Source organism: Eucyclogobius newberryi, unplaced genomic scaffold, assembly GCF_026437365.1.
Source record: "Eucyclogobius newberryi isolate DKJ021-1_F unplaced genomic scaffold, fEucNew1.0.hap1 SCAF_11, whole genome shotgun sequence".
In the NCBI taxonomy this organism is placed as follows: Eukaryota; Metazoa; Chordata; class Actinopteri; order Gobiiformes; family Gobiidae; genus Eucyclogobius; species Eucyclogobius newberryi.
This window is the reverse complement of record NW_027315735.1, coordinates 20769799-20796375: the sequence shown is the minus strand read 5'-3', so window position 1 is coordinate 20796375 and position 26577 is coordinate 20769799. Positions and strand designations below refer to the sequence as shown.

At 38.8% G+C, this 26577-nt stretch overlaps 1 protein-coding gene across 3 annotated transcripts; it reads left to right on the top strand.

Annotated features, from left to right (window-relative positions):
• The first annotated feature begins 262 nt into the window (after positions 1-262).
• klhl4 (kelch-like family member 4) lies at positions 263-24718 on the top strand. Of its 3 annotated transcripts, none has more exons than XM_072437743.1 (11): positions 263-410; positions 9426-9599; positions 10365-10501; positions 11068-11264; positions 14196-14408; positions 16184-16370; positions 16446-16670; positions 20907-21069; positions 21794-22006; positions 22711-22882; positions 23378-24718. In XM_072437743.1, the coding sequence occupies exons 1-11, from the start codon at positions 355-357 to the stop codon at positions 23435-23437; spliced, it is 1797 nt and encodes a 598-aa protein (XP_072293844.1). In that variant the 5' UTR covers positions 263-354; the 3' UTR covers positions 23438-24718. The 3 variants fall into 3 exon arrangements, with proteins under 3 accessions (XP_072293844.1, XP_072293845.1, XP_072293842.1); XM_072437744.1 differs by lacking the exon at positions 263-410 and adding an exon at positions 2036-2162; XM_072437741.1 differs by lacking the exon at positions 263-410 and adding an exon at positions 3508-4185.
• The last annotated feature ends 1859 nt before the right edge of the window (positions 24719-26577 follow it).

The window sequence follows — 26577 nt, the reverse complement described above, 5'->3', positions numbered from 1 at the left end:
TCGTACTCGAGTCTTCGGTGCCAAATTCATCAAATGTGTTCTTTGACATTAATATTTTTCCTGCCTGTCGCAATATTTCCTTAAATTATTATATTATATATAATATATACTATAAAAATATTTTGAAATTTAAATTATATTTATATTTTGTCCACCTGTTCAATATATTTCTTTTAAAAATCCGTAAACCAAGTAATAAAATAACTGCGGCCTAAATGGAAAAAGTTTGGAACCACAAGACTCTTCCTAGAGCTGGGCCCGGTCAAACTGAGCGGGGGAGAAGGGCCAACATGTCTCTGTGGAGAGAGGAGAACCTTCCAGAAAAACGGCACAGATGAAGACACTCCTCAGCACATGACAGGAGTTCTTTACTTCTTTGCAGAACCTCTCAAGCGCCATCAGGTTGGATGGTGAGAATTGGTTCACAGCCATTTTCATTTGATTTAATACATAGCTTCACGTGACGTCACAACATCCGGGTCACTTGACCTAGTAACGTGCGCCACCATTTTGCGAGGGGGAAGCTAGCTGTCACTAAAACAGTATTGATTCCAAAAAGTTGCTCTGTTTTTGGATGTTCAAACAAGAACATCCAAAGACACAAAGAAAAGGTTTCCCTCTACAGGATACTTCACTTCATCATAGAGAAGAAAAAAACATATATAAGTCGCACTGGAGTATGAAATGCGGTTGCAAGTGTGAAAATAACAAATGATATCACATATAAGTCGCTTCGGAGTATAAGTATATAAGTATAAATATAAGTATAGGTCGCACCCCGGCCAAAACTATGAAAAAAGGTGCGACTTATAGCCCGGAAACTATGGTATACATAGTTTCAACCCAGCCTGACTGAAATAAACAAAATAAAAACATTTTGTTTAAGGCCTAGTTGCACACACAGAATAGAGAGTGAGACTGTTGTCAGCACTAGCACAGGCCCAGGGCAAGCTGAGGCTGAACTAGCTCATGATGCTGCCTCATTTCAAATTTCAACACTGAAGATTGACAAGAAAACATTAACATGACTATATGCCTACCTGAAAAAATATGTAGGCATCAAGACTTTTGTAATTTCTCATTTGCTCTTTGGTATAGACGCCGGGGGTCTCGATAAGGTACTCATAAATGGCTGGCCATTCGAGGTTTGGCCAGCCTGTAGGAATGTTTGCCCACGAATCTTCGAGTATCTTGTACGGACAACATTGTAGCCCAGCGCGTGATATTTTCAGCTCATAACGATGCTTTTCTGTTGGCTCCAAATGCTCTGCGTAACCGTATGACCGTATGCCTTGGAGGACACGCGGTAGTTAAGGTGTGGTTTCCCCCTCGCAAAGTGGCGGCGCGCATTACTAGGTCAAGTGACCTGGATGATGAGGTCAGCGTAAAGCTATGTATTGGGTTCAATTCTAGCCGGGCAACTCGACATTCACAGAGCTGTCCTGCAGCCACTCATTTGTTACCCTGGCTGTGTGCTTAGGGTTGTTGATTTGTTGGGAGATGAGCCTTCGCCTCAGTCAAAGGTCCAGAGGTGTTTGTTTTTAGGGTTTATCTTTTGTATTGGGGTTTAATTTCTTTATTTTGGTTGTGTGTTTTTTTTTTAGTAAATTGGAGGATTTAAAAAGCTAATGATAAGTTTACAACCTTTGGTATTTTATGGTTTTACCTTCTAAAAGGCTTGTGATTCTGTAGTTTCACTGTTCAGCAGCTGAAGATCTGCTAAATCCTCCATTCACTTTTGCATTGGCACCTTCTTTTGTGTAGTTAATGAAAACAAAATGAAAAAAAAGTAGACAAGGCCGAATCTGCCCTAGACTCATTATCCTATTATTATATTTATATTTAAACATATGGTCTAATGGGTGATGTTATGTATGTTTGTACTTTTTTAAACTGTATATTTTTTAAAGCTCTTCGATATTTTTTTTCCAACACAGGATGTTACATACTTCCTGGATAGCTGAAAGCTATTGTTTCACAATCCCCATGCACAAAGGAAGGAAATTGTCAGGGATTTCCTTTAAAAGTGGAAAGTTCTTCCCTTCCTGTCTATGTTTTTTTTTTTTTGCTTGAAGAAAGGAGTGTAGCTGAAGACTTGAGTCTTCTTAAACTGGATTGCAAAGATTTAGAAACAAGAACTCAAACGCTTAAGCAGAATTCAGGTAAGACTGCATTCATATGCATTTTGCAGGGACTGTCCGACTTGTTCTACTTCATGTGTCATGTGGGTAGCTTCCATTTTCACCAGAGTAACAGATTGTTAAAAATACGTTACATCATACATCAATATGTTTTATGATAATGCTATTTAATTTTCAGAGAAAATGCATAAAAAATATAGCATTTGAAAACTTGTCAAAGCTTCCAAAATGACAGAATGTTTTTAAATGTGTAGTTGGGTTATTTGGTACTATATGCACAAATTATATACAAAGCATTACATTGTTTTAACAATCAATATTCAACAGTGTTTTAAAAATAAAATTTGTTAAAAGTAAAGATGATAAAATGTTTCATCTTTACTTTTAACAAATTTCATTTTTAATAATAATAATAACACATTTGAATAATAAAAAATGTTAAATGGTTAAAACATTTGTACGGTTTGAGCTTAGTCAGTGAGAGGTTGTGCTAAAAATGGATTATGTTCAGAAATACTTTTTTTTATGTAAAAGCCTTTTTTTTCTTATATTTACACATAAAAATGTAATCTAAAAAATAAATCAATATCTGTCTTCAATTTTTTTATGTAGTTATTTCAGTTTTATGCTTTGAAAAGTACAGTTGTGTCTAAGGTTTAAGACGATTGTGTAAAGTTTTGTAAATTTAAATTAAAAAAGAAATGAATTGAATAAACAGCAATTTCATCATACATTAATAAATACATTATTTTTGTTACATTTTGAGATATGACTATGTTGATTTGTTAAATATGTTCAGGGGTTTCAGTGGTGAGTGTTATTATATCATGACACTTGGAACAGTTGGAACAGTGTCCAAACTCTTTCTTCTTGTCTTAATGTTTTGCATCATGTGTGTGTCTGACAAATGTGTTCAAATGTGTTAGAATGTGCTCGGTGTTCTGCCGAAATGAGAGGAAGAGTTTTGATAACTGTGTTCAACTTTTTCACAAAGGACGAATGGCATTTAGTTTAGTCTTATTAATTAAGGAAAACTGTTAATATTAAAATTGGCTGTATTTTAATGCAGCCAGAAATGTAGGATGAACTGAATGGAAGTGATGCAGTGGTTCATCTCAACATACCGTTTCTGCCATGTTGCAATCTACATTATCAAGGTGAGACCCCATTGTTTTTTTTGCCCTATTTCCCTTTATATATGGAAAACATTTTTTTCCACATATTGCCTTTATGTCTGTTCAAGCAGAAAGAAGGAAAAGAGGGGGTGGATCATGCATGTGCATTAAGTCAGCTCCAGTTGTACGCAGCAGCAGCAGCAGCAGCTTGGGGGGAGAGAGAGAGGAGAGAAAGACAGCGCATGGGTTAGAGGGAGGGTAGTACAGTCTGAGACACAGGAACAAAAGCTGCAGAGGTTGCCTTTTAGCTCCAGTGGCAGAACAACAGGGAAATGGTGGAGGGAGGAGGAGGTATCATGATAGTACTCAGACAATAACACCAGCCTAGACGTCTTTTGCAGTCTCCCCTGTGCTCTCCATGTTTTGTGGGGCTCGCTGCACTGCCTTCGTCTCTAAACCTACAAAAGGAGGATGTCCGTGTCGGGGAAGAAGGATTTTGACGTGAAGCAGATACTTAGGCTGCGGTGGCGCTGGTTCAGTCACTCATCCCAGGGTTCGGCTGGCAGCGGTGGAGGTGGTGGTGTGGGGGGCTACATCCCACAGGACACTGGCTTGGATCACAGAGGAACTCCTGCCCACGGGCGCCTCAAGAGTCACTCGCGGGAAAGAAGTACAGGAGGACTAAGGAAGAGTAGCAGTCCAGCGCACAGCATCCTTTCACCGACGCCGGCGCCCACACCTGTCTGCGTCAGGGGGGGGCAGCACCCATGGCATCAGCAACACAGCACCATCCAGGGTGTACAAGTCAGTGAGGAGACCCCAAAAAGCTTTTCCTTACCATGTACTCCTAGGAAAGATGACAGCATCTGCGGACATGAGGATGTCAAAAACAGCATGCAGGAGGCTCCAGAGGTAGAGCCTGGAGAAAGGTATGGCTAAGAGGGGGAGAAGATTACTGTTCAAATTACACAGTAGGCCTACAATACTGTAAAAGGGGATGACTATAAGCAAACCTTTAGATCTAAATTATTACTATTATCATTACTGTTATTATCATTATTATTAATAATAATAATAGTAATAATAATAATACTACAGCTTATATAGCGCTTTTCTGGACAATTACGGGACATTGCACTATTCATTCATTCCACATACATCATTTTATCTTTGGCCTGTTACGGACATTACATTAATAAATGCAGATTTCATAATACTTTGTAAAGTTAAGGTATGCGTTCTTTTAGGTGTGTTGCAGTTTAGTGTTAAGTGTTAGAGTTTAGAGTTAGTAATTATGCTTACTTTTAGTACCAGTTTTCTGGAAACGAATGTTAAACATTGCCCCCACAAAATCATGTTAACCTAACGTGTGTGTGTTTCTGGGAGAAAGCCTCTTGTGTGAAGGTTGAGTCTCTTTCATCGTGACATTTTGGCTTGATTGGGTTACTAGATCCATCACTATCTTCTTTACAGACTATGCTTTGTTTTAAAAGACAAGCCTTTCATTATATAAGGATTCTTGAATGGTTAAAAATGAAGACACCAAATAAAAAACAAACAAACAAACAAAAAATTTTGCACCTGGTTCTTTGTGTTGGGATAATTGGCAGATGCTCGTGTTTGCAGGTCTTGGGGTGTAAAGAGTACATGCATAACAAATTTGCCTCACAGTTAGAATCTGTAAGTGAGCTTCTCCCGTGGGGACCTTGAGTTCACACTGTCCATGTAAAACACAGGTCCTTCATCAGATTTACGCTAACAGCAGAATATTATAATACCTCTGCTTCAAAGCTGTAGTGTCTGAGCTTGAACCAGATACTGTATGTTTGGTTTGTGTTGCAGTATAATCATGATTGTAGAAGTTAAAGCTATTAAAAGCACCAGTTTACTTGGGGAATCATATCGTAACCATTTTTGTGAAACACTGTTAACATTGTCAAGGCTGCATAAAAATCTTCAGCTTTAACCTCAAATATCCTCCACAAATGAGAGTTTTGCACTACCATGTATGCTTGTATCCATTAGTTTATATAATAATTGATGTCTGTGTATCTAATTCCCCACCTGAAATGACTTTTTGCCAGACCTGATATGTATAGCACCCCTGAAATGTGGCAGTTCCTCTGTGGTCGATGGCTGTCAGAAAATATATGACTGAAGTTAACCTAAATGGGATAGAGACCCTGACCTGCCCTCATAAACACTAACTAAAGCTCGAGTCAGCAGGGCATTACTTTGAATGATATTTCAATTCTCTTTCAGCTTTATTGAGAAGAAATATTGCCTTGACGATCCTTGTCAAAAGTAGTAATACTGATCCTAGAGGTGGGGTTGCTTGAATAAGGGCCTTTGGGGTAAGAAACGGATCAAATGAGATTGTGTGTGTATTAGTTATCAATATTCCGTTTGAACATTATGTTAGTTAGGCTGCCTGGATACGCATGTTTATCGAAAAAGTATATGCGCTTTCCACAAAGATGGCAGCCTTATAGACCACGAGCCGAACTGCAATTTGGAAAGATGATTTCTGCCTAGATCAGCAGATTCTTCGCTAAAATATGCATCCATGAATGCACCCATGTCATACATTGTGAATTTCTCAGCTCCATAATGCAAACGTCAGCAATGCAGCAACAGTAAACTTCTATCTCCAGAAGTCAAATTCAGTGCTGATAAAATGTGGGAAGTTAGGATTTACCTATAGCCCATGCAATACAGCAGTTACTTGTCAAAAGGTTTTTCCTGTATAGTTTAAAAAAAAATAAATCAGTCAGTACTTCAGTATTACTTCCAAATAACACGTAGTGTACAAAAATAAACATTTGCTTTTGGGGATGATCTTGTTCCAAAGTTTAAAACATCTTTTGGATTGTCCAGTTGTGTGTAAATCCAAACCTAAAACTACAGACTGAACTCATTATGTTCAGCAGGTTAAAGTCAGGCCAGAGCTTCTCACATAATGTTGGAAATGTGTCTTGTGTGTTTCTGATTTATGTAATTGTCTACTTTTGTGTAGAATTTGACCCTTGTCTATATGGACTAAACCCTTTAAAAGCCTCATATGGACAGGTGTTGAAAATCAGTACTTAAACAATGCATCAGGTGTACACCAATGTGATTGTTATTTGCAAATAAAAACATTGTACTGTTCTATGGGCCAAGGCAGAAAACAATATGCAATGTGTAGTACTTTCTGACAGTTAAACACATTAGTTTAGGTACTGTTGGCTTATTTAGAGAAATAGCAGTATTATTCTACCCTCCTTTGTGAATGTCAGTTTAATCTATTATGAAATACTCAATTTCCATTCAGCCTGTTCCATCAGAACCACATCTACCTCCCGATGGCGCAGATAATATTGATCCGGTTTATCTGCTGTTACAAGTCTATAGCAATTCAAGGTCTTTTCTTGTGTAAGCTTCCATTCCTTCCTTGAAATTAAAAGTATCACTGCATATCAAACATCTATTTCTCAGATTCACAATTTGTGTGACTGTGATCTCGGGATTTGTGTGAAATGCAAATGATAGTGCTCCAGGTATTCAGTTCTATTTCAGCATTATAACTCCTTGCATATTGTTTGGTAATAGACAAAAGCAATTTCTTTCTTCTGGAGTTGCTCTTCTTTTTAATGCTCCAGTAAAATTGGGGTATAGCTCCAATGATCACTACTAAAAGCAAAATTTACACCTCTGTAAAATATACTGCTCCCTCGAATGTGATACTGAAGCAATTAGTGTCTGCAAGATTGGTGGCATGAAAAATCCTCACACTATACCGCAGAGCCAATACAAGGGCAATGTATCTTGGTTTTATGGTTTGGCATTGCTTATTCAATGTTGTTTGGTGTTACTTGGTGAGACTCAGTAGGGAATTATTGTGACAGGACAATAAATTGTTTCTTTTTAGTGCGCAATTGACCAATAAAAAGCCCACTATAGAACAGCAGTACCCAACAGGTAATATCAGCAAGTCTCTGAGGTGCTCTGGTAATGAAAGATTGGAAGTGAGTAAATCATGACATCAAATGGATATTTGTAATACTACAGTATGAAATAAATTAAATGATCACCATACCAACAATACACCAAGCATTAATTACATCAAGTCACAGTTGGTCACAATCTATATTTTTTTTATTGACAAATAGGTTAAACAGAGACTACAGCGCATTGTGTGTTCTGCTGAGAAGGTGATCGGCTGTAGACGTCCATCTCTGCAGGACCTGTACGCCTCCAGGTCGGATCACAGCCGATCCTTCTCACCCTGGACACAGACTATTTGAGCCACTCCCCTCAGGCAGGAGGCTACGGTCCATCCAGACCAGAACCTACTGCCACAAGAACAGTTTCTTTCCCTCTGCTGTTGGACTCATGAACACTTAACTGACACAATTATTTTTCATCTTATTTTATTAGTAAATATGCCATGTTTGACTCTATAGACGTTGCTATGATTATTATTTTATTATTCATTGTTTTATGTTGCACCTAATGCCGAGACAAGTTCCTATGTTTGTGAACTGTGTCCAATGACAATCATTTTCTGATTCTGATTCTCAGCTGTGGATCATGAAATAATAATGATAATTTTTTTTTGTATAGCATAGATGCATAATTATATTATTTCTTTCTGACAAGAAACACATAACTAGCGTTTAAATAGCATTTGTGTTTTCAACTTTCTCAAAATATGTAAAGGATAGTAATAACTTACAGCCCCAGTACATAACCTTTGATTGAAAAAAAAATATTTGAAAAAAGCATGGGTTTTTTTGGGATGTTTTGTTTTCGCACTGAAAAACAAACAACACATGTCCTTACTATGAGTGGTCCTTGCAGCTCCACAAACCTGACTTGTATCTCCCCCTGATTGTTTCCACAGAAATGTGCTTTAGCTATTATACTCCACTGTATGGCATAAAACCAATTTATCTCCATGGAGAATGCTTTTTAATCTATTTCCATGGAATCATGCTGGTGAATTTGCACCTCCAGAAAGTTACGTACCGTTGCTTTAAATAGGACATCAATTATAACCTCCAACGACCCCCTCCTCACACTATCAATCTTAGTTTGTGTCAATACACTGGAGCTACTACCCATTAAAGCCTTTACCAGTAGTTTCTATTGACAGGTTTATGAGTCTATATGCAGCTCTTATATCATTGTAAGAACAGTAATAGGCCAGAATATAAAGTGTGGCCTAAAATAGCACAGGCATATTTTACTGTTTCCCCATGCCAATGTTATCAATCCTTCTGCAGCAGAGGAACCATGAGATGACATTAAATTAAAAAAAAAAAAATCTCTCGTTTCAAGCAGCATGACAAACAATCCTAGATAATGCATGGACTTGTTTTGTGAAGGACACCAAATACATGGGGATGTGTTGTTGCTGAGGGATTATTTGGACGCCTGTAAACTCTAATCTATCAGCCAGTTGGAAGAAAAACTTATGCCATTACACAATAGCTCAGTCCCTCGATCTGAAATACATGTGTGAACGGAGATAGGCAGTTGTAAAGACCAGGGCGGAGTTGTGGGAAACACTGTTGCATGGATTGTTTTAGAGGATTATCCCATTGGACGGTAATGCTTTGCGATCCGTTTATGTATGAAATTGTGTCCATGGTGGTTTTAATTTCATTTTAAAGTGGCAGAAAGATGCTCAAGTTCTGTTGGAATGATTCTGAGGCTCTCTTTGTCAAACTAAACCATATTGGGCCCTCTATCTTTTGGCTTTGGGAACACGATTTCTCTTTTGTTTATTTCGATGGAGGTGACACAACAGCTTGAATGACTGCAAATTAAGTCTGTGATTTTAAATTTGTTAGAAGTGCATTAGGAGTGTAGAAAATCTGATCAATAATGTAAACATTTTGAGTCATGAAAATATTTTTCAGATACTTTTTTTGTCATTGATTTTTACCATAGTGTGTATTTCTACTGGTTACAACCTATAAATGCACAATTCAATTAATTCACACCTCAGCAAACAAAAGCACACAAACCAGCCTGTCAATCGCCTGTGAAAAAAGAATAAATTATAATAAAAAGTAGATCCACGTACTTGAGCATCCAAGGCCATTTGTGAACTGGGATGTACAGGACCATGGACAAAACTGTTCTTTCTGATACGCTCTGTTTTTCTATATTTTTTCCAAAGGTTAGCTCTGAGCACTTTCTCCAGAATGAACACCACCAGCACCTCATCGGATGAGTTTTTCCAGGCCACAGACCATGCAGAACAGACTTTCAGGAAGATGGAGACCTATCTACAGCACAAGCAGCTCTGTGATGTGCTCCTGATAGCCGGAGACCACAAGATCCCAGCTCACAGGTTATATCGAACTTTGACACAAGTAATTACTTTGTACATGACAGAGCAAACCATGCAGGTGCACATTATGTTTAGTCAATGCACTGTGTTTTTCTAAAGACAGAATGATTGGAGGAAATAAAATGCAAATTTCTCAAGTTCAGACCCTATATAAATATATACACATATACATTACCAATGTAAACACGCACACACACACACACACACACACACGCACGCACACACGCACGCACACGCACACGCACGCACACACGCACACACACACACACGCACGCACACACACGCACGCACACACGCACACACACACACGCACACGCACACACACACGCACGCACGCACACACACACACACGCACACGCACGCACGCACACACACGCACGCACGCACGCACACACGCACGCACACACACACACAAACACACACACACACATGCACGCACACGCACGCACACACACACACATATACTCTGCTATATATATAATACTCTGCTGATTATTATAATGAATTATTTTATCTGTCAGTTGATTTATGTAACATAATTAGGAACCATACGCTTAAAGCTATTAGCTACAGTATGGGGTAAAGACATCAATTAAACACTGTTGTCGTGTGGAGTGAAATACATGACGGCATGAAACCACAGCTTGATTAATGACTATGTTCACTGCTGTAACATGTCATTTGGATTTAAGATCCATCGGCTCTGATTTAATAACCATTTATGAAAAAGCAAGAGCAATCATTTATGGCTATTTTTTTCGTCAGACTGGTGCTTAGTGCCGTGTCGGACTACTTTGCGGCTATGTTCACCAGCGACGTCAGGGAGGCCAAACAGGAGGAGATTAAAATGGAGGGCGTGGACCCTGAGGCGCTGCGGTCATTGGTCCAGTTTGCTTATAGCGGTGAGTTATGAGATATAAAAAAGACTAAAATCAATACACTGCTTTTACATGCAGTGTAATGAAATTGTGTTGGTACAATACTTAAGGTTTTAGGTTGTTGAAAATGCAGTGGTCTTTGTTCTGGGATTCATTTTTATAACCAAATTAAAAATGACAATATAAAAACTAATTTATCAGAGACTTATTACCTTTGGTCAGTATCCCAAAAGGTACAATGCTGTAAAATTCTGGTGAACAGTGATATTTTTCACAATTACTCTGTCCTGGTTGAAGAGGCATTCCCAATAAATTAATTAAATTCCCAATTATTATTAAATAAATGAATAAAGAATATCTATAGGCAATAACACACTCTTAGCCTTTTCTTCCCCTGTTCAGTATTGCAATGGAAATCCTGCTACTGACATGTTTTGAACAGTCTAATCCTTTGCACCATAACTATCACTTTAATGCAAGTAAAGGTTTCCAACTAGAAATTTGAAATGCATTACCTTCCCCCCATGCTGACGCTTGGGCTATATCCACCTGTCAAATGACTATATATTTTGCTTGCCCTGACATTGCAGGTGTCCTTGAGCTCAAAGAGGAGACCATCGAGAGTTTATTGGCAGCGGCGTGCCTCCTCCAGCTTTCACAGGTCATTCAGGTTTGCTGCAACTTCCTGATGAAACAGCTCCATCCCTCAAATTGCTTGGGTATCCGCTCATTTGCAGACGCCCAGGGCTGCACAGACCTGTTCAACGCGGCTCATAACTACACCATGGTATGAAGGTTTTTATGGGGCTGCACAGCGTTTAACAACTGGGGTGGGCTAAATTATTTATTTTGTCATAAGAAATGACTCTGTTAAAATCAAAACTAGAATAATGTGCCATCCTGCAGCAAGGTGTCTTGAAATTGATCTATTATACAATTGGTAATACTGTATATTAGTGTCTGAACCTGGATGGATAAAAAAATCTCACAGTGTACCATATAAAAAAAACTAACTTCAGCAAGGCCCGGTAATTTGGCCTCTTTTTGCAATACTATATTATTGACCCAATTCAACCTGATTTTCTTCTAACATTTTTGTATTTGTTTAAATGCTTTCTTTATGCTATTGTGTTGCAAGAAATGTTCTATAGAATAGCATTAAATGTATCTATTTTCAATAGATTAAATAATACAGGTTTTATTGCTCAAAAATATAACAACAATAAAACAATTAGAATATATAATAGTTTTTCTGCTATAGCTTGTGTTCCATATCTACTAGTACGACCATTTGACATATTATTTATATATTCATATCATGCTGGCGTGACATCTGAATATGAATGGAATTCTTTCGTGGTTCATTGTTTTCTTGTGACTCAGACATTTCACTCTGCATTGATCATGGCATGGCCAAATTTACAACAAAATTGGATTTCTATATTTGTTTATGTGATTGTGAGGAATATTTGCATTAGATTAAGTTTCATACATGTATGTGTCAGATTGTGTTAGGAGCGTGAAGCAGCGGTGACAGTGTGGCGCTGTTATCTTCTGAAGGACATCTGCTGTCTGTTTACCAGGGCTCTGGAGGTTAATCTAATCATCAAGCTGCACAAGAGGGCTAACTTCCTCCTCAATCGCTCTGGTAATGGAAGCCAGGTCCATGAGGGCTTCCTGGAAGTCTCTTCTCTGGGTTCAGGCAGAAAGAGTTTTGTTTTGACAAAACCAGCCTTTCCTATTTCAGCCCATACATCCTTTTCATATTGTGTATTTTGAACATGGTGACTGCTGTCAAAAAAAAAAAAAAAATTACAAAAAATATAAAAATAATTTGAATATTGAGGAAATAATGTAAATATTGAAATATTATGCGGCTTAACCAACTTAAAATGAAGAGAAATCCTAAATATCTTATTTTCTCTTTCATTAAACCTTAATCTAGGTTGTTTTCCCCCCTTTGGCATGAATAAATGAGACTGAGAAAGAGGACTAACCTCTTTGTGACGTGTGACATTCACTGACATGCATCTCTTTAGTGTTTACCTATTTTCTTCCTTTCATTTTATATTTATCAGGCCTGAAATTATCGTTATTACACACTATTTTACATCACTTAATCAATTAGTATTTCCAAACTGTTTGCAGTTGCACTTGTCATCTGAAAACTCATCTTTTGAAATGCATTATGGAACAAATTTACTTGTGCTAAGCTAATGTTAGTTACTTTTATAAATAACTGCCCCAACTGTTAATTAAGCAGAGTTTCTCTGTGTGCATTTCCAGAATGGATCGATAAGTGTTCCTCATTTCATTAAAGCTGTCAGTGTAAAGCTCTTAAAGCCTGTTCTAGTAATAGATCAGAGCAGGAGTGGGTAATCTGGTGCAAGCATCTGATCAATAGCTACTTGTTCTTTTATAATTGTTGCACATACAGCCAATAATGAGAACACCATATCTGGCAACTTCATATCCAAACCTGTTCAAAACACTAACCAAGAATAATAACCATACACTGCCCTGGTATATGTTTACAGCGTTTGATACCACGCGTTAGAGTTATAAAAGGGACATTTTATAGTGAAGCAGCATTACTGGATTTGTCCTTGAAGTGTAGTAATACTGCCTAGGCGGCTGGCCAGTAAAAAGGCAGATCAATCCTTAGGACAGTAATGGAGAAGAGCAACAACAATGTTTTCACTAGATGCAGCATTCTCGCTACATTTATATTGCAACTCATTAAATAGGCTCAGAAAGGCTTTATTCTGAGATGTCTAAACAGCAAAAAACATGTCAACAAGCTGAAAAGAGACTTTTGGACTTGTTTGATGCCAGATTGATTTGTAGCATGCTGTTACGGAGAGGATTTTAATTAATGGACAGAGATAGACATACAAATATAATCTACTGGTTTCATTCTTCCTCATTGATAAAGTTATGGGTCAGTTTCTGGGAAGTTTGACCCACAATCTAGCCTTCATGTGTGACTTGGACATCAGCGCATGACTAACTGACCCACACCTCCACTAAAACCCATACTTAAGAATGAGGTCGAGGCTGATTATGACATTTAGTATATTTAGTGGCAATGTCTGATCTTTGATCTTGGAAGCTGAGCAGGATTGGGTCTGGTTAGTTCTAGGATGGGAGACAGTTAGGAATACCACGGTGTGCCACCGTGCAGCAGCAGTGGGTCATAGTGTCCTACGGCAAGACACTTCACACTTCCACCTTGCCTAGTGTGACTGTGGTGTGTGTGTGCATAAGCCAGTGGTGCCAGTGGATGGCAGCCTTGCTTCTGTCAATCTACCCCGGGGCAGGTGTGTCCACAATACTAGCAGTGAATGAATATGGCCCACAATTGTAAATGCATCACTATTATTATAATTGTTATGTTTATATGTTTATGTGTGTGCTTAAATTCAAACCTATAATTGTTGTCTGTCTTTTGACATTTTCACTTGCTTTAAACACTCTGGACCAGCTTGACACCATATTCATTTGTAGCTCAACTGTTGTTGAGTGGTCTTTGATTAATAGGATAAAATAGACACTCAGAAGTTGTATGTGTATACTCCTTTTTGTTCTCATTCCCCTCTTATCTCTTTGTATCTCTTATCCCATTTATTCCCATTCACCCTTTTGCCCTTCATCTGTTAAGGACACACAGACCAACCGGAATCCTCTGTAATGACTGATGATTATCTGTCTCTTCTAGGAACACTTCCTGGAGGTCATTCAGAACCAGGAGTTTCTGCTGCTCCCCACGGCAGAGATTGTGAAGCTCCTCTCCAGCGATGACATCAATGTGCCCGATGAGGAGACCATCTTCCAGGCGCTCATGCTGTGGGTGCGCTACGATGTGCAGCACAGACAGCGGGACCTCGGGGTGTTACTTTTCAACATCCGTCTCCCTCTGCTTCCTCCACAAGTAAGACGATGATGATAGTGCTGATGGTAACCGCCATCAAACAAAACAGAACTTCTGATTATCGAATTCACTTACTGTTTTCTTAACCCTGGAAGAGTAAATGTTATGTTTTTGTCAAGTATAGTACACTTTCTTAGAATGATCAATCAATGTTTTTTTGTATGTCCTCCTGCATATTTAGGAGTCCATACATCATTAACAGTAGGGGGCGACCTAGCCCCCTTTGAAAGAAGAGTGTACCGTTATAAGTAATATACTGCAGTGTTTTCAGCAAAAGAAAAAAGTGCTTTGATTCTTTTGAGAAGTTGATAATAAACCGATTTTCTATCTCCGACATCCATATTTAGAATTGGTTGGCGTTTCAGGGCAGCAAAAAAGTCTTTGCTGGGCCAATATGGCACGCGCTACCTAAAATTAACAGTTTGACATAACTGTGTGGTTTTCAGAGTTTCTGAACATGCCCTGTTAGGTCAGGTATGTCAATTTGGGTCCTTGAGAAGATTTGAGGCCATTGTGTGAGTGCTGCCCTTGAGCTAAACAATTCTGGTTTGACAGATAGTATTTGTGCAAAGAGCTGTGGCAGTCTGCAATGACAGACATAAAAATTACAGCTATTCAAGCTTAAAACGTAACACGATTTATTCCTTAGGCTTATAGATACATGCTTTTGAAATGTGGTGGGTGAACATTTTGAAGAAACCATGACAGTAAATGAAAGCACTTATTCTACATGATTTCATGTTAGTGAAAATTACAAAAAAATGACATGTAGTTCTAGACAGCCAAATTAATGTAAGAGAAACTATGTCCTTTAGTGACTTAAAATAAACAAACTCTGGATGGAAACTGCTGGAGCTGTGAACATAATGTGAATACAAATAAATCTATTTATTAGATGGAGGCATCAACGAGAGAGTTGCCGTAAAAGATACATACGCTCAGCACAGACGTTTGCAGAGGCAGATAACGCACTGACGTTTAGGGACGATCAAACATGGGAAAGAAAGAAACTAAAAGTGATGTGCCCATACCGGAGACACCTGTCACGCTGGCTGTTACAATTCTAAAACTACTATTTAGACACAATTATAATTAAATATGTAAATAATTCCGCTCAACACAATTGCCCATTGTGCCGGTGTCCAAGCGCAGCCGCATAGCAGGAGCCTGGGGAAAGGGTTAGAACCCACGCTGGTTAGATTGTCAGTTGGCACTAAGGCCACTGCAAAGTCCAGGAAGAGCCTGGTGCACCTACCCACTGATCAAGAGAGAGTTTTAACACTAAAAGCTTTGTTTGAGTTTTGTCTGGAACAATTAGTTTAGCGAAAGCTAAATCTAGGGAGGGGGCAGACAAGACTGGGTCCGTCGTTAAAGATACAAAAGCGCCACACATAAGGTGGAGGTGTCAAGGAGAGAGTTGTTGTAAAAGATGCATAGGCTCAGCACAGGCGTGTGCAGAGACAGATTAATCTAAAAAAATATTAAATTAAATTAATCTAAAAGCGATCCATGAGCTCATCCAGTAGACACCTGTCACGCTGGCAATGTCAAATAGATATTGGAAAGAGTGTCTGGAGTGTCTGCCAGTGTGGTCCAATAGAAGCACAGAAAATGTATGATTCATGCCTTTTAAATTGAATGAACAGAAATTAAGGTTTTGTGATTTCTGTTATGTCCATGGGATTTGAATGCATCTTTTTTCCTGTTGTGTGAAGCATATTTAATTGCCTTGTGTACAAATTGTGCTCTAAAATAGTTTGTAATGTTCTTTCTAGCTTTTGGCTGATCTCGAAAACAACAAAATGTTCTCAGATGACCTTGAATGTCAAAAACTACTGATGGAGGCTATGAAGTACCATCTTCTGCCTGAACGCCGGCCCATGTTCCAGAGTCCAAGGACAAAGCCTAGGAAGTCCACTGTGGGTGCACTTTATGCTGTTGGCGGAATGGATGCTACAAAGGGTAGGGATAACAAAGTATGTATTGTGAGATTTTGTTTAACCAAAATATCATTCTAATCCAGCGTCTTTAATTTAGGTTCTACAACTATAGAGACATATGACCTAAGAACCAATACGTGGGTCCAGGTTGGACTTATGAATGGCCGCCGGCTTCAGTTTGGCGTGGCTGTCATCAACAATAAGCTGTATGTAGTCGGAGGCAGAGACGGACTAAAGACAACAAACATGGTGGAGTGCTACAATCCAATCAGCAAAGTCTGGTCCACGATGCCTCCTATGTCCACACATAGACATGGACTTGGTGAGAGAAGACTATTCATATTTTTACTATTGGTTCTTCAAGGGAATGTAAGACAATTCCTTTATTATTGTCCCTGTTATTGTTCACATTTCTTCCTATTGTGCATGTTCTGTGTTGATGGGGCAAACTCCGCACAGAAAGACCCAGTTTGGCTCGGGAGTCGAACTCTTAAGCTTCTTGCTATAAGGCCAGAGTGCAAGCTATGACCATATCAAAACACAAAAGCCCCTCCACCAGCGTGCTGCCTTGTTAACATGTTTAAACTTGTATTATCGGCATGGTGTGGTAGTATAAAAGCAAGCCTTCCCCAAAAATATATATATTTATATACCTTATTAGTAAAATAAGGTGACATTGCCTATTTGGGGGAGGTTTAGGCCATCTTTGCAAAGTGAGTAAATGAAATGCTTTGTATGAATATTTTCTTTTTATTTTCTTTTTATTATCTTTTACCATGGTCTGTGTATTTTGCAGAACTAAGTGATTTTGCTTGGTTAGGTCACTTGCTGCAATATAGCCCCAGAAAACGGCAGGATCCATGCTTTGAAGTGTCAAATCACAGCCGGCACACTGCACAAAATCACACTTTCTTTTAAGATGGACTTTTGATATTCTCTTATTCCCTTATCAAAGCTCTGCAGTTTGTTCTGGCCTTACTCCTCTTCTTTTTACCCTCCACTTTCCCAATAAATCTCATATCACACACTCTTTTGATATGCAGTTGAAACAGGTCTGGGGCTAACAGAACAGGGAGATCTGGTCAAAGCGTTCAGCTCTGGCGCCCCGTGTGGCCGGACTTATCACTGTGCATCATCTCAGTAGCCTTTCATTTTTTAACGCTGAGAATGTCATGTTGCCTCGCTTGTTGCTTCGCTTGTGGCCTGAATTCATACAAGCTTAGTGTCAACAAACACTCGCAGCTGTGTGATTCCCGCTGTGTGAATAGTGGGGAAAAACATGGAAAACCTTTGCTTTTTATTCAGAAGACACCTTTTTGACATAAAGACTACCCCAAAAGATGGATGTCCCTAATTTGCTAAAGTTTAATGCATATAACAAGAATGTGTATAATTTGATATTGTTTTAGTCATAAAGCAGTATTTATCTGCACTTAATCTGCAAGACGTAGCTCATAACTTCAGTAAAAAACACATTCAGATTCTTTACATTTATTTGGCAAATCAAAAACAAATTACACAATTGTATAACTCCATCAAGAGGTTGACTTGTTGGTAGTGATGGGTGTCACCAGTTACTTTTGATTCAATACCTAATAATACTTGGCCAATTATCACAATATTAAACCAAAGCCTCTTCATTTATACAGCACATTTGATAAACAGTTTCCCCTGTGCTGTGATGAAGAATGAATAATAGTCACAAAAAAATAAAACCAGTAAAAACAAATTAAAGCAAAAAACCAAAACATAGAAATGGCAATCAATACATAAAACCAATACATTTTAATAAATAAAAGGTAGAGGACCTCACAACTCATGTGGTGTTCAAATCAAGAAAATGTGAGTCCATTTATCTTTCCATCCTCCCCAAACTCCTCCCTGTCCCAAATTTTTGCCTCTATGACTGCATAAGCCGCTGTGCACTTTGCCCGCCGCCACCCTTCAGCTCCCTCAGGAGTCCCACCGGCCAACCAGATAGGACTCTTTCTTCAGACTGATGGCATCCTTTGATTCCAATGTCCACCACCGGGTTGGAAGGACCCTGCGACCACAGCTACGAGAAGCTGCATTGAAAATGGAGGATGAGAACATGGTCCACTCAGACTCAATGTCCCCAGGCTACCCTGGGATCTGGGAGATCCCTGCTGACAGAGGGCTCTATTAGACGTTCCCAGCAGACCCACAAAATGCGCTCAGGCCTGCCGAGTCTGTCCGGTTTCCTCCTCCCCCAGTGGATCCAACTCAACACCAATTGGTGATCGGTTGACAGCTGTGCCCCTCTCTTCTACCGTGTGTCCAAGACATGGCTTAGGGTTTCCTGATGCTATGTGCACTGATGACCCTTTTGCTTGAACATGTGGGATTCCCATGGGACAGGAGCTGTTAATCTGTTAATCCCGGGATCGGGATGGGACAGGAAACTGGGGGTGGGCAGGGGCCATTTATGCAGTGTAGCCTCAGATAATGCAGTCACTAAAGCAGTTGAAACGGTGGGAACATATTTTGGTTGGGGGGGTGCTGAGAATAAAGAGCTAGAACACGGTATTATAGGCCCATATGTAAAATGTAGGCCTACCCACGCTTAATTTAATAACTCCTGGACATGATATGTAAATACATAATTTAACCCAAAACATAGATACAAACATTTACTCGATTGTCAAATGGGGAATAAAAATTATGATCTGATGATCCTGATGCACGGAAAGTGCACCACATGTACAGTGAAAATAAAGTCATAATGCACCAGCAGCAGGTGACAGAGGAGCTCACACAAACTGATCTCTCTTCTCTGTCACAGCTGCAGTGTCCACAGCGTGAGTCTTTGCAAATTAACACACCACTGTCCGTCACATTAAATTACTCAAATAATCCAATCACATAAACCAGAACCGTAAAGGGAAACAGACAGCAATGATATTCAACATTCAGCTGTAAAGAACGTGCATGAACAAATTTAGACTTCTGGGTGTCTGCACACATCATGATAGGGCATACAGATGCATCACAGCCCGGTCCAGCATTATCTCCATGGTTCCTTATTAGGATTAGGGGAAATTTTTAGCGTGTTTTAAAAAAATTCCACCCAATCACTGAAATTTGAGAAATGGTTCTGCACATCCAATGAGTTGGATGTTATAAGTATGCCGTCAGACGGGAGGCACTTACAATCCTAGTTGACATGCCGGTAGTTAACATTCATGTGTGTATGACTCTCACGGAAAATTGCGTCCCATGTTTTAATATGTACAGGCACATATGCCACAAATGAGTTCCCATTGAACTGAGCTCACAGTTCCTCAGTGAGCGCAATGGGATAATAAAACAAAAACAGAATTTTCAAGCAAACAAGATTGCCTATCTTAAAGGCGCAATGGACGATTTTTACGGAAGTGCGCATGCGCACTCCCGTGCGGACTGATACAACACACACGTGCGTTTGTTTATTAGCGCGAAAGATTGCATCGCATCTCTCGTCTCCCGTAGATTTCCGTCTTTTTCTGAGTCAGCTCGAACTGTCTTTCTCCATCTTCATTTTGTCCCGTACACTGAGGGAACTATATTATGATAGATCAATGCGCTTAGACACGCGGAAATGTGGGACGAGCTTCACGCGGCTGCAGGTGAGCGATAGGTGCGTTTTATGATTGATACATGGCAGGACAAATCGCCAGTCCACGCCACGAGGAAATAAGACTCAGATTTGGGCCAAAAAAATCTTCCATTCAACCTTTAATTTTGGTAATATTAGTTTTTAGAAACAAATTTGGTTAGATTATTTAGGCAAATTTTAAAATATTGAGCAGTTCATACAAGTCACCACCAGAGGGTGCTGCATCACCTAACGCACCCTACATTTCCACGGCCTTGCTCTGCTGTGTGTGTCAGTCTCTACTTGACACGCCACTTCTCTGGCATTGCCCATGGGGAGAGGCGGCGAGCTGGTGTGGGTTTGCTTATAGCCCCACAGCTCACCCCAGTGAAGGAGTCAGTCCAGTACCCCTCCCAAGGACTCCAAGAAGGTTCTGCACTTTACCACCCGAACCAAAGGTGTAGGGATGTGACCCTCTCGTTCACTGGGGTGAACTCCAGCTGAGCTGTGGGGCTACAAGCAAACCCTCACCAGCACTTCCCCGTCAGATTATTAGGATTATTAATATGAATTATTATTACAACAACAACAACTCAATACGCTCTCTCTCTCTCTCTCTCTCTCTCTCTCTCTCTCTCTCTCTCTCTCTCTCTCTCTCTGTGTGTGTGTGTGTGTGTGTGTGTGTATGTATATATATATATATATATATATATATATATATATATATATATATATATATATATGCATATACAAGTACATATGTTTTTATTATTATACTTCCTAATCTGTCTCAATCTCTGTGTCAAATATGCATTTGATTTAAACAGGCTAGAGCAGGTTGTCAAGGAATGAGACGGTTGACAGTTTAAATTTTGAACCAATGACCTAGTCCATAACATACTTACTGTTGCGCCCTTAGGCAAGTCATTATCATAAAAACAAGTTTCTATATCATTGGTGCAGGTATCGCTGTGCTTGAGGGGCCCATGTATGCAGTGGGCGGCCATGATGGCTGGAGCTACCTGAACACAGTGGAGCGCTGGGATCCTCAGGCTAGACAGTGGAATTATGTGGCTAGTATGTCCACCCCCCGCAGCACCATGGGAGTAACGGCGCTCAATGGAAAGTGAGTAAAGTTTATGGTCAATGATTATCCAGAATACAATGTGGGGCACAGAAAAGTTTAAATATTATATGTTTCTGTAAAATTAAACCAAGTGTTTATTCTGGATGTGGAGTGGCATAATTAAGGATTACATTTATTGTTTACGTTTAGTTTGTTCAAACCTCACAGTCACAATAGGGGTGCCTTGGCCTTTTTAGGTCACAATTATAAGTTATTGATAACTTAATTACAATTCTAACCTCACCAGCAATGCTTTGTATTGAAGACACAAAAACATTCCGCTGTCCCATGAATAATCAGTTTAAAAAATATTGAATACATGCTTCATGTCAAAAGTGCTTTCATACATCAACACAGCAACTGTTGTCAATTGATTTGAACCCCACTTAATATGTGAGGATATAGTATTAGCACAATGTTGGCAAAACAGAAACAGCAAACAGCAAACAGCGCTCTGTTGCTAGTGAGCTGACAGAATGCAACATTCTTCAAAGCTACAGTATTCAGTAGCTAAAGTTATCCCTGCATCTAGGTCAGTGAAAGACAATTCCTCTTGTCTCAACTTGCTGTTGGGCCTCTGAGCTGCAGGCACTTACAACTGTTATATCACTAAAGTGATATAACAATTTGACAATAAAACAGGCTGCACTTGGCCTCTCTCCACACCTCTAGCCACCCTGCCTATATTATTTACCTTTTTATTCTCAACAATGTTGTTTTTCAGATTGTTTGCAGTCGGAGGCAGGGATGGCAGCTCTTGTCTAAGATCAATGGAGTGTTTTGACCCCCACACCAACAAATGGAGCATGTGCGCTCCCATGACCAAGAGGCGAGGGGGCGTTGGCGTGGCAACGTACAACAACTTCCTTTATGCAGTGGGAGGACATGATGCCCCAGCGTCCAACCACTGCTCTAGGCTGTCTGATTGTGTTGAGAGGTCTGTACACATCACTTTAGAAATATGTGTGAGGTAGCATCATAAATATGTGAGGAGGAATGCGTTTGGCCTAGAGTTTCACATCCACACTGAATTATTAAAATGAGATGGATTCATCTATGATTATTTAGCTCCACCTTGTGGCCACTAACCTTGCATGAATTTGATGGGGTTTATATATACCATAAGTGTGTATAATAGTGTAATGAGTAAAATAATAAAATAATAATAAAAGTGTAACATATTAAGAATGAATCAGCTTTTTTCCTTTCACTTTAATTTTGAAATATTGTATTATACATTTACAAATATTAACATTTAGAAAGCAAAAAGGAGGGCTTTAACCGTGGGAATAGAGAATATACAAATATTATAGTATTTTATTGGCGTTTTCAAGGCAATGTCGATGTCAAGTTCTATATGATATAAAAGTATGAAATGCCAAAGTGGGACTTCTATACTTCCACATTAAAGTATGTCAGTTAAAAGAGCCCTGTCTGTGGAGAGTGTGTCCCTTGCTGATGCCTCCCCAACGACGTATCTACCAGCTGCTACTCAAGTCCACATTTAGCTTTGAAATACAACTCCAGCTCCTGCACTGAACGGCGCTCCCCCTAGTGACCACTGAAAAGTGTGATTAAAAGACCATCAGCTGCAAAAAGCTTCTGTTGGAAGAAGTAAAAGGCTATTTTTTGTATTTTCAGGTATGACCCAAAAACCGACACGTGGACCACTGTGTCGCCTCTCAGTGTGCCCCGGGATGCTGTGGGGGTTTGCTTATTGGGAGACAGACTGTATGCTGTTGGTGGATATGACGGACAGTGCTACCTGAACACTGTGGAGTCCTATGATGCACAGAACAATGAGTGGACTGAGGTAAGCGTTACATAATAACTAACTACAGGATTTGGTTTATAATATTATTATAAACTATTATAAATTATAAATATTATTATATTATTATAAACCAAATCCTGTAGTGGGCAAAACTTGTATTTTAGTACAATTTAGTATTTACTATAGAATATAAACAGCAGCTAAACTATTGGCTTTGAGGCAAAAAGGAAAACCTCAACTGGAGATTTTGCAATTAATTTGGATTCATTATAAAACATAAAGACATCTGAATAATGAGACTTTGGCTGCTAATTAACAGTAATCGATCAAAGTATTACTTTCTGGTGGAACCTATTATAAATAAAGTATTATTTATATGGTTCAAGAGGACAACATGAAGACAGTAGCCTTACTTTATAGAAGTGGTGTAAGTTGATAGATCTTTATTTGTTTGTCCCTGCAAGCCTTTTAGCAGCTTGAGCTACAATAGGACTTTAAAGCGAGCTGCGTGTTAACCTCTGTGTCTTCCTGTAGGAGGTCCCTCTCAACATTGGCCGGGCGGGCGCCTGCGTTGTGGTGGTGAAATTGCCTTGAGCGCTTTGTCCCATGATGGCGAGCAAAACAAGCAACAAAGACGAGTGGACAAACAAAGCCTCAGATCAAGGACACATCCTTTGAGAATCATTGCTTCATTTTTTTTTTCTCCAGCTTTAACTCGGCTCTCCATATTTTTCAGAGCTGGGCACACACAGACACTTGCCTATAAACCATTGTCTCCATCATTAGCGGTCTGTCTGCCCACTGGGGAGCATTTGCCCTGGGACTGGAATAAGCCGCACATTCTCGGCATTCTCAACCGATCAAGAATGTTTTCTGTTTTTTACTGAGTTGGCTAAGCCGTAGCGTAACCAGTGCCAAACCCTTGTTCTGCTGGGCTGTTTTATGAAAAGTTTTGTAAATGTCGTCAGATTTGAGTTTTGAAGCTTCATTTTTATACGAGAACTGGGTTGTTGAACTTTATAATGCTAGTTTTACTATGACTGACATAACATTTGATGCATTTACTATAGCCATTCATGTATAAAAGTGTCAACACTACTGTTTTCAAGCTAATAAAACTGAAAATATAAACTGAAAGGGACAGTATAATGTATGAAGCAATTTTTATTAGCCTGTCAAGCTGCAGAACACCAAAGTATCTTACTGTCTTCTTACACATAGGATGAAAGTTTACAATAGTGTATATTAATTATGAAAATATATCATATTGATATTTCACTCTGCTGTACAAATGTCTTGTGGACTTCCGAAAATGTTATGGTGACACAATGACAGCAAAAGCAGCTCACCATGGCAACTGTTGTTCTCTCTGCATTATTTCTGGGCATGCTATACACCAGCACCACTCTTACAGTATTTATGAAAAGAAGCATCAATGTTGGTTGATGTCATGAATGTTACAAACCAAACCAACTTTCAAACAGTGGTCACATTAAACTGTGTATTGAAATAGAATTACGTGAGTGTTCAGTTCAAAAGGGAAATTAAATATTTAGATTCACCTCAAACTAAATAAAACAACTACCAGGTGAACTTTTGATATTTCTTTTTTAATACTTAGCAAATTTTTGGTAATTACTTCTTCATATTTTTTCAGCAATGGTCCTCGTCTCAATCTAGCGCCCTTTTACTCCAGATGCCCTTCCTGCATCCACTTGCACACTTGTCCTGTGGTGAATCTATTTTGTTTAGTTTATGTACAGCACTTGCACTACTAAAATTAATAATGTATCACAATATATATAAAATTTTAAAATGTATGTAGCATTTTCAACTTTGTATTTACTCTAGTTATAAAAGTAATATTAACATCAAAACATGTAAAGAAGTTTTTGGGGACAAATGTTTATTTCTATGTTTTTACCATGATTTTGTACAGCATGGAAATAAAGCGGCAAGTGTATTTTGTGCATGTTCAAATAGAAGAAGGAGGTGGCTCAACTGATCAATGTTATCAGTTCTTATTTCTTATCTAATGCCAGATACTACCAACTTCTATGTTTACAATCTAAATAGTCCATCCACTCTCCCTTGATATTTTGGGTGCATATGAATTGCTTTGCAAACTGCAGCACAGTGACCTACAACTCTGTTTTCTGGTTTTCCTCCAATGCAGAATCATTGAGCACATTGAGTACGCTTGGACTCCAAAACTGGTAAATAAAAAATATGGTGCAACATAAAACAATAGTTAACTGTCTACATTTGATCTGTGACATGTTCATACTATTGAACATATCCAAATAGATGTGAAATAATATATCATATAATAAGAAGAATTATTAAAGAATCTATGTGCCTCACAGCCTAGGGTCATACATTAAAAGTCTCAACATCTCACCATTTTGTAAAACAAAGAAGAGTAATTCTCCTATCATTCTCCATCTGAAAACATACAACATAATTCTGTCCCGGAGGTTCTACCTGGCCTAAAAATAATTAATCTCAATGTTTACAGTCTATTATCTGAAATCAATAAAGTTCTGGGACCTGATTATAATTGTTATCTCTGAAACCTGCTGACAAAATCTGTATCCGATAATTATGTTTTCATGAATGGATTTCAAATCTATTGTGCTGAACAGTTGAAGGTTGCATATACTGTATACACACTCATCCCTTCATGTCAATTTGATTCAAGCTAAATCCCTCTATTAAAAAAAATAAAGTTGATAGCACTAAAAGTAGAACATGCTAAACGTTTGACAATGTCAAGACCGATATGACACTTTCTTAAATAATGCAGCTGATTTCATAGCACAACCTCTCACTTACATTTCTTAATTTGCCTTAAAACCCCTGCCTTGGACACTACCTCCTGTCAGCAGCGAAAAAAGCCCCACAAATATAGATAATTAAGGACCGGACCGACATCATACATACATTCTGACTTGATTTTAAAATAGACAAATTTGAAAGACATCTTATTTGTGTTCGATGTCAGCTGTTTGGATTTGTGTCTGCTGTTCAGTCTCTGGTTGTGTTTTGTTTTGTTTCAATGTGTTTTATTTTATGTATAGTTTCTATATTTAAAAAACAAAAAACAAAAACAGGAACGCATAAAGTGTTGGACTTTGACTAAATATAAAGACAAAATACAAAGCATACAATATGAACAGGATAACAGTGCAAAACTATTGAGTGAGTTGTTTAAAGTGGCAAAGTGGAAGAAACTGTTCTCGTGGTGAGATGTTCTGGTCCAAAAGCACAGCAGCTCCTGCCTGAGCGGAAAGGCTCAAATAGTTTGTGTCCAGGGTGAAACGACTAAACATCACATGACTGTGAATAGAAATGTTATCAAACTTGCTTTTAATTACATTTAGGAAACTTGTGAATATTCAATTAGTCTCAGTATTCACTATTGAAGCATCGGACACAGCTGTAATAAGACAAAATACAAATGAGCACAATACATCACAGGCTACGTTTAATTATGAGGGGACATCAAGACTGTGCATCCTTTAGAGCTGCTGTTTTATTATAATTCATCAATGACTCTTGAATGGCAACAAATTAAGATACAACAAATGCATTTTCAATGAATGAAAAAGAAAAACATTGCTTTTAACTTGTGGTTTCTGATGTCGTTCCATCATTTCTCATCAACAGAGGGCACTGTTGCCCTGCACAGGACACAATGCAGCATATCACTGCAACAGTCGGACCAACATCTA

What these genes read in the sequence shown, in the direction of transcription:
- klhl4 (XM_072437741.1), top strand. Translation starts at nt 3,728, where the DNA reads ATGTCCGTGTCGGGGAAGAAGGATTTTGACGTGAAGCAGATACTTAGG. An exon ending in CGGCTCATAACTACACCATG is followed by an intron (nt 11,265 to 14,195) that starts GTATGAAGGTTT and finishes TGTCTCTTCTAG; the next exon opens with GAACACTTCCTGGAGGTCAT. An exon ending in TCCCTCTGCTTCCTCCACAA is followed by an intron (nt 14,409 to 16,183) that starts GTAAGACGATGA and finishes TGTTCTTTCTAG; the next exon opens with CTTTTGGCTGATCTCGAAAA.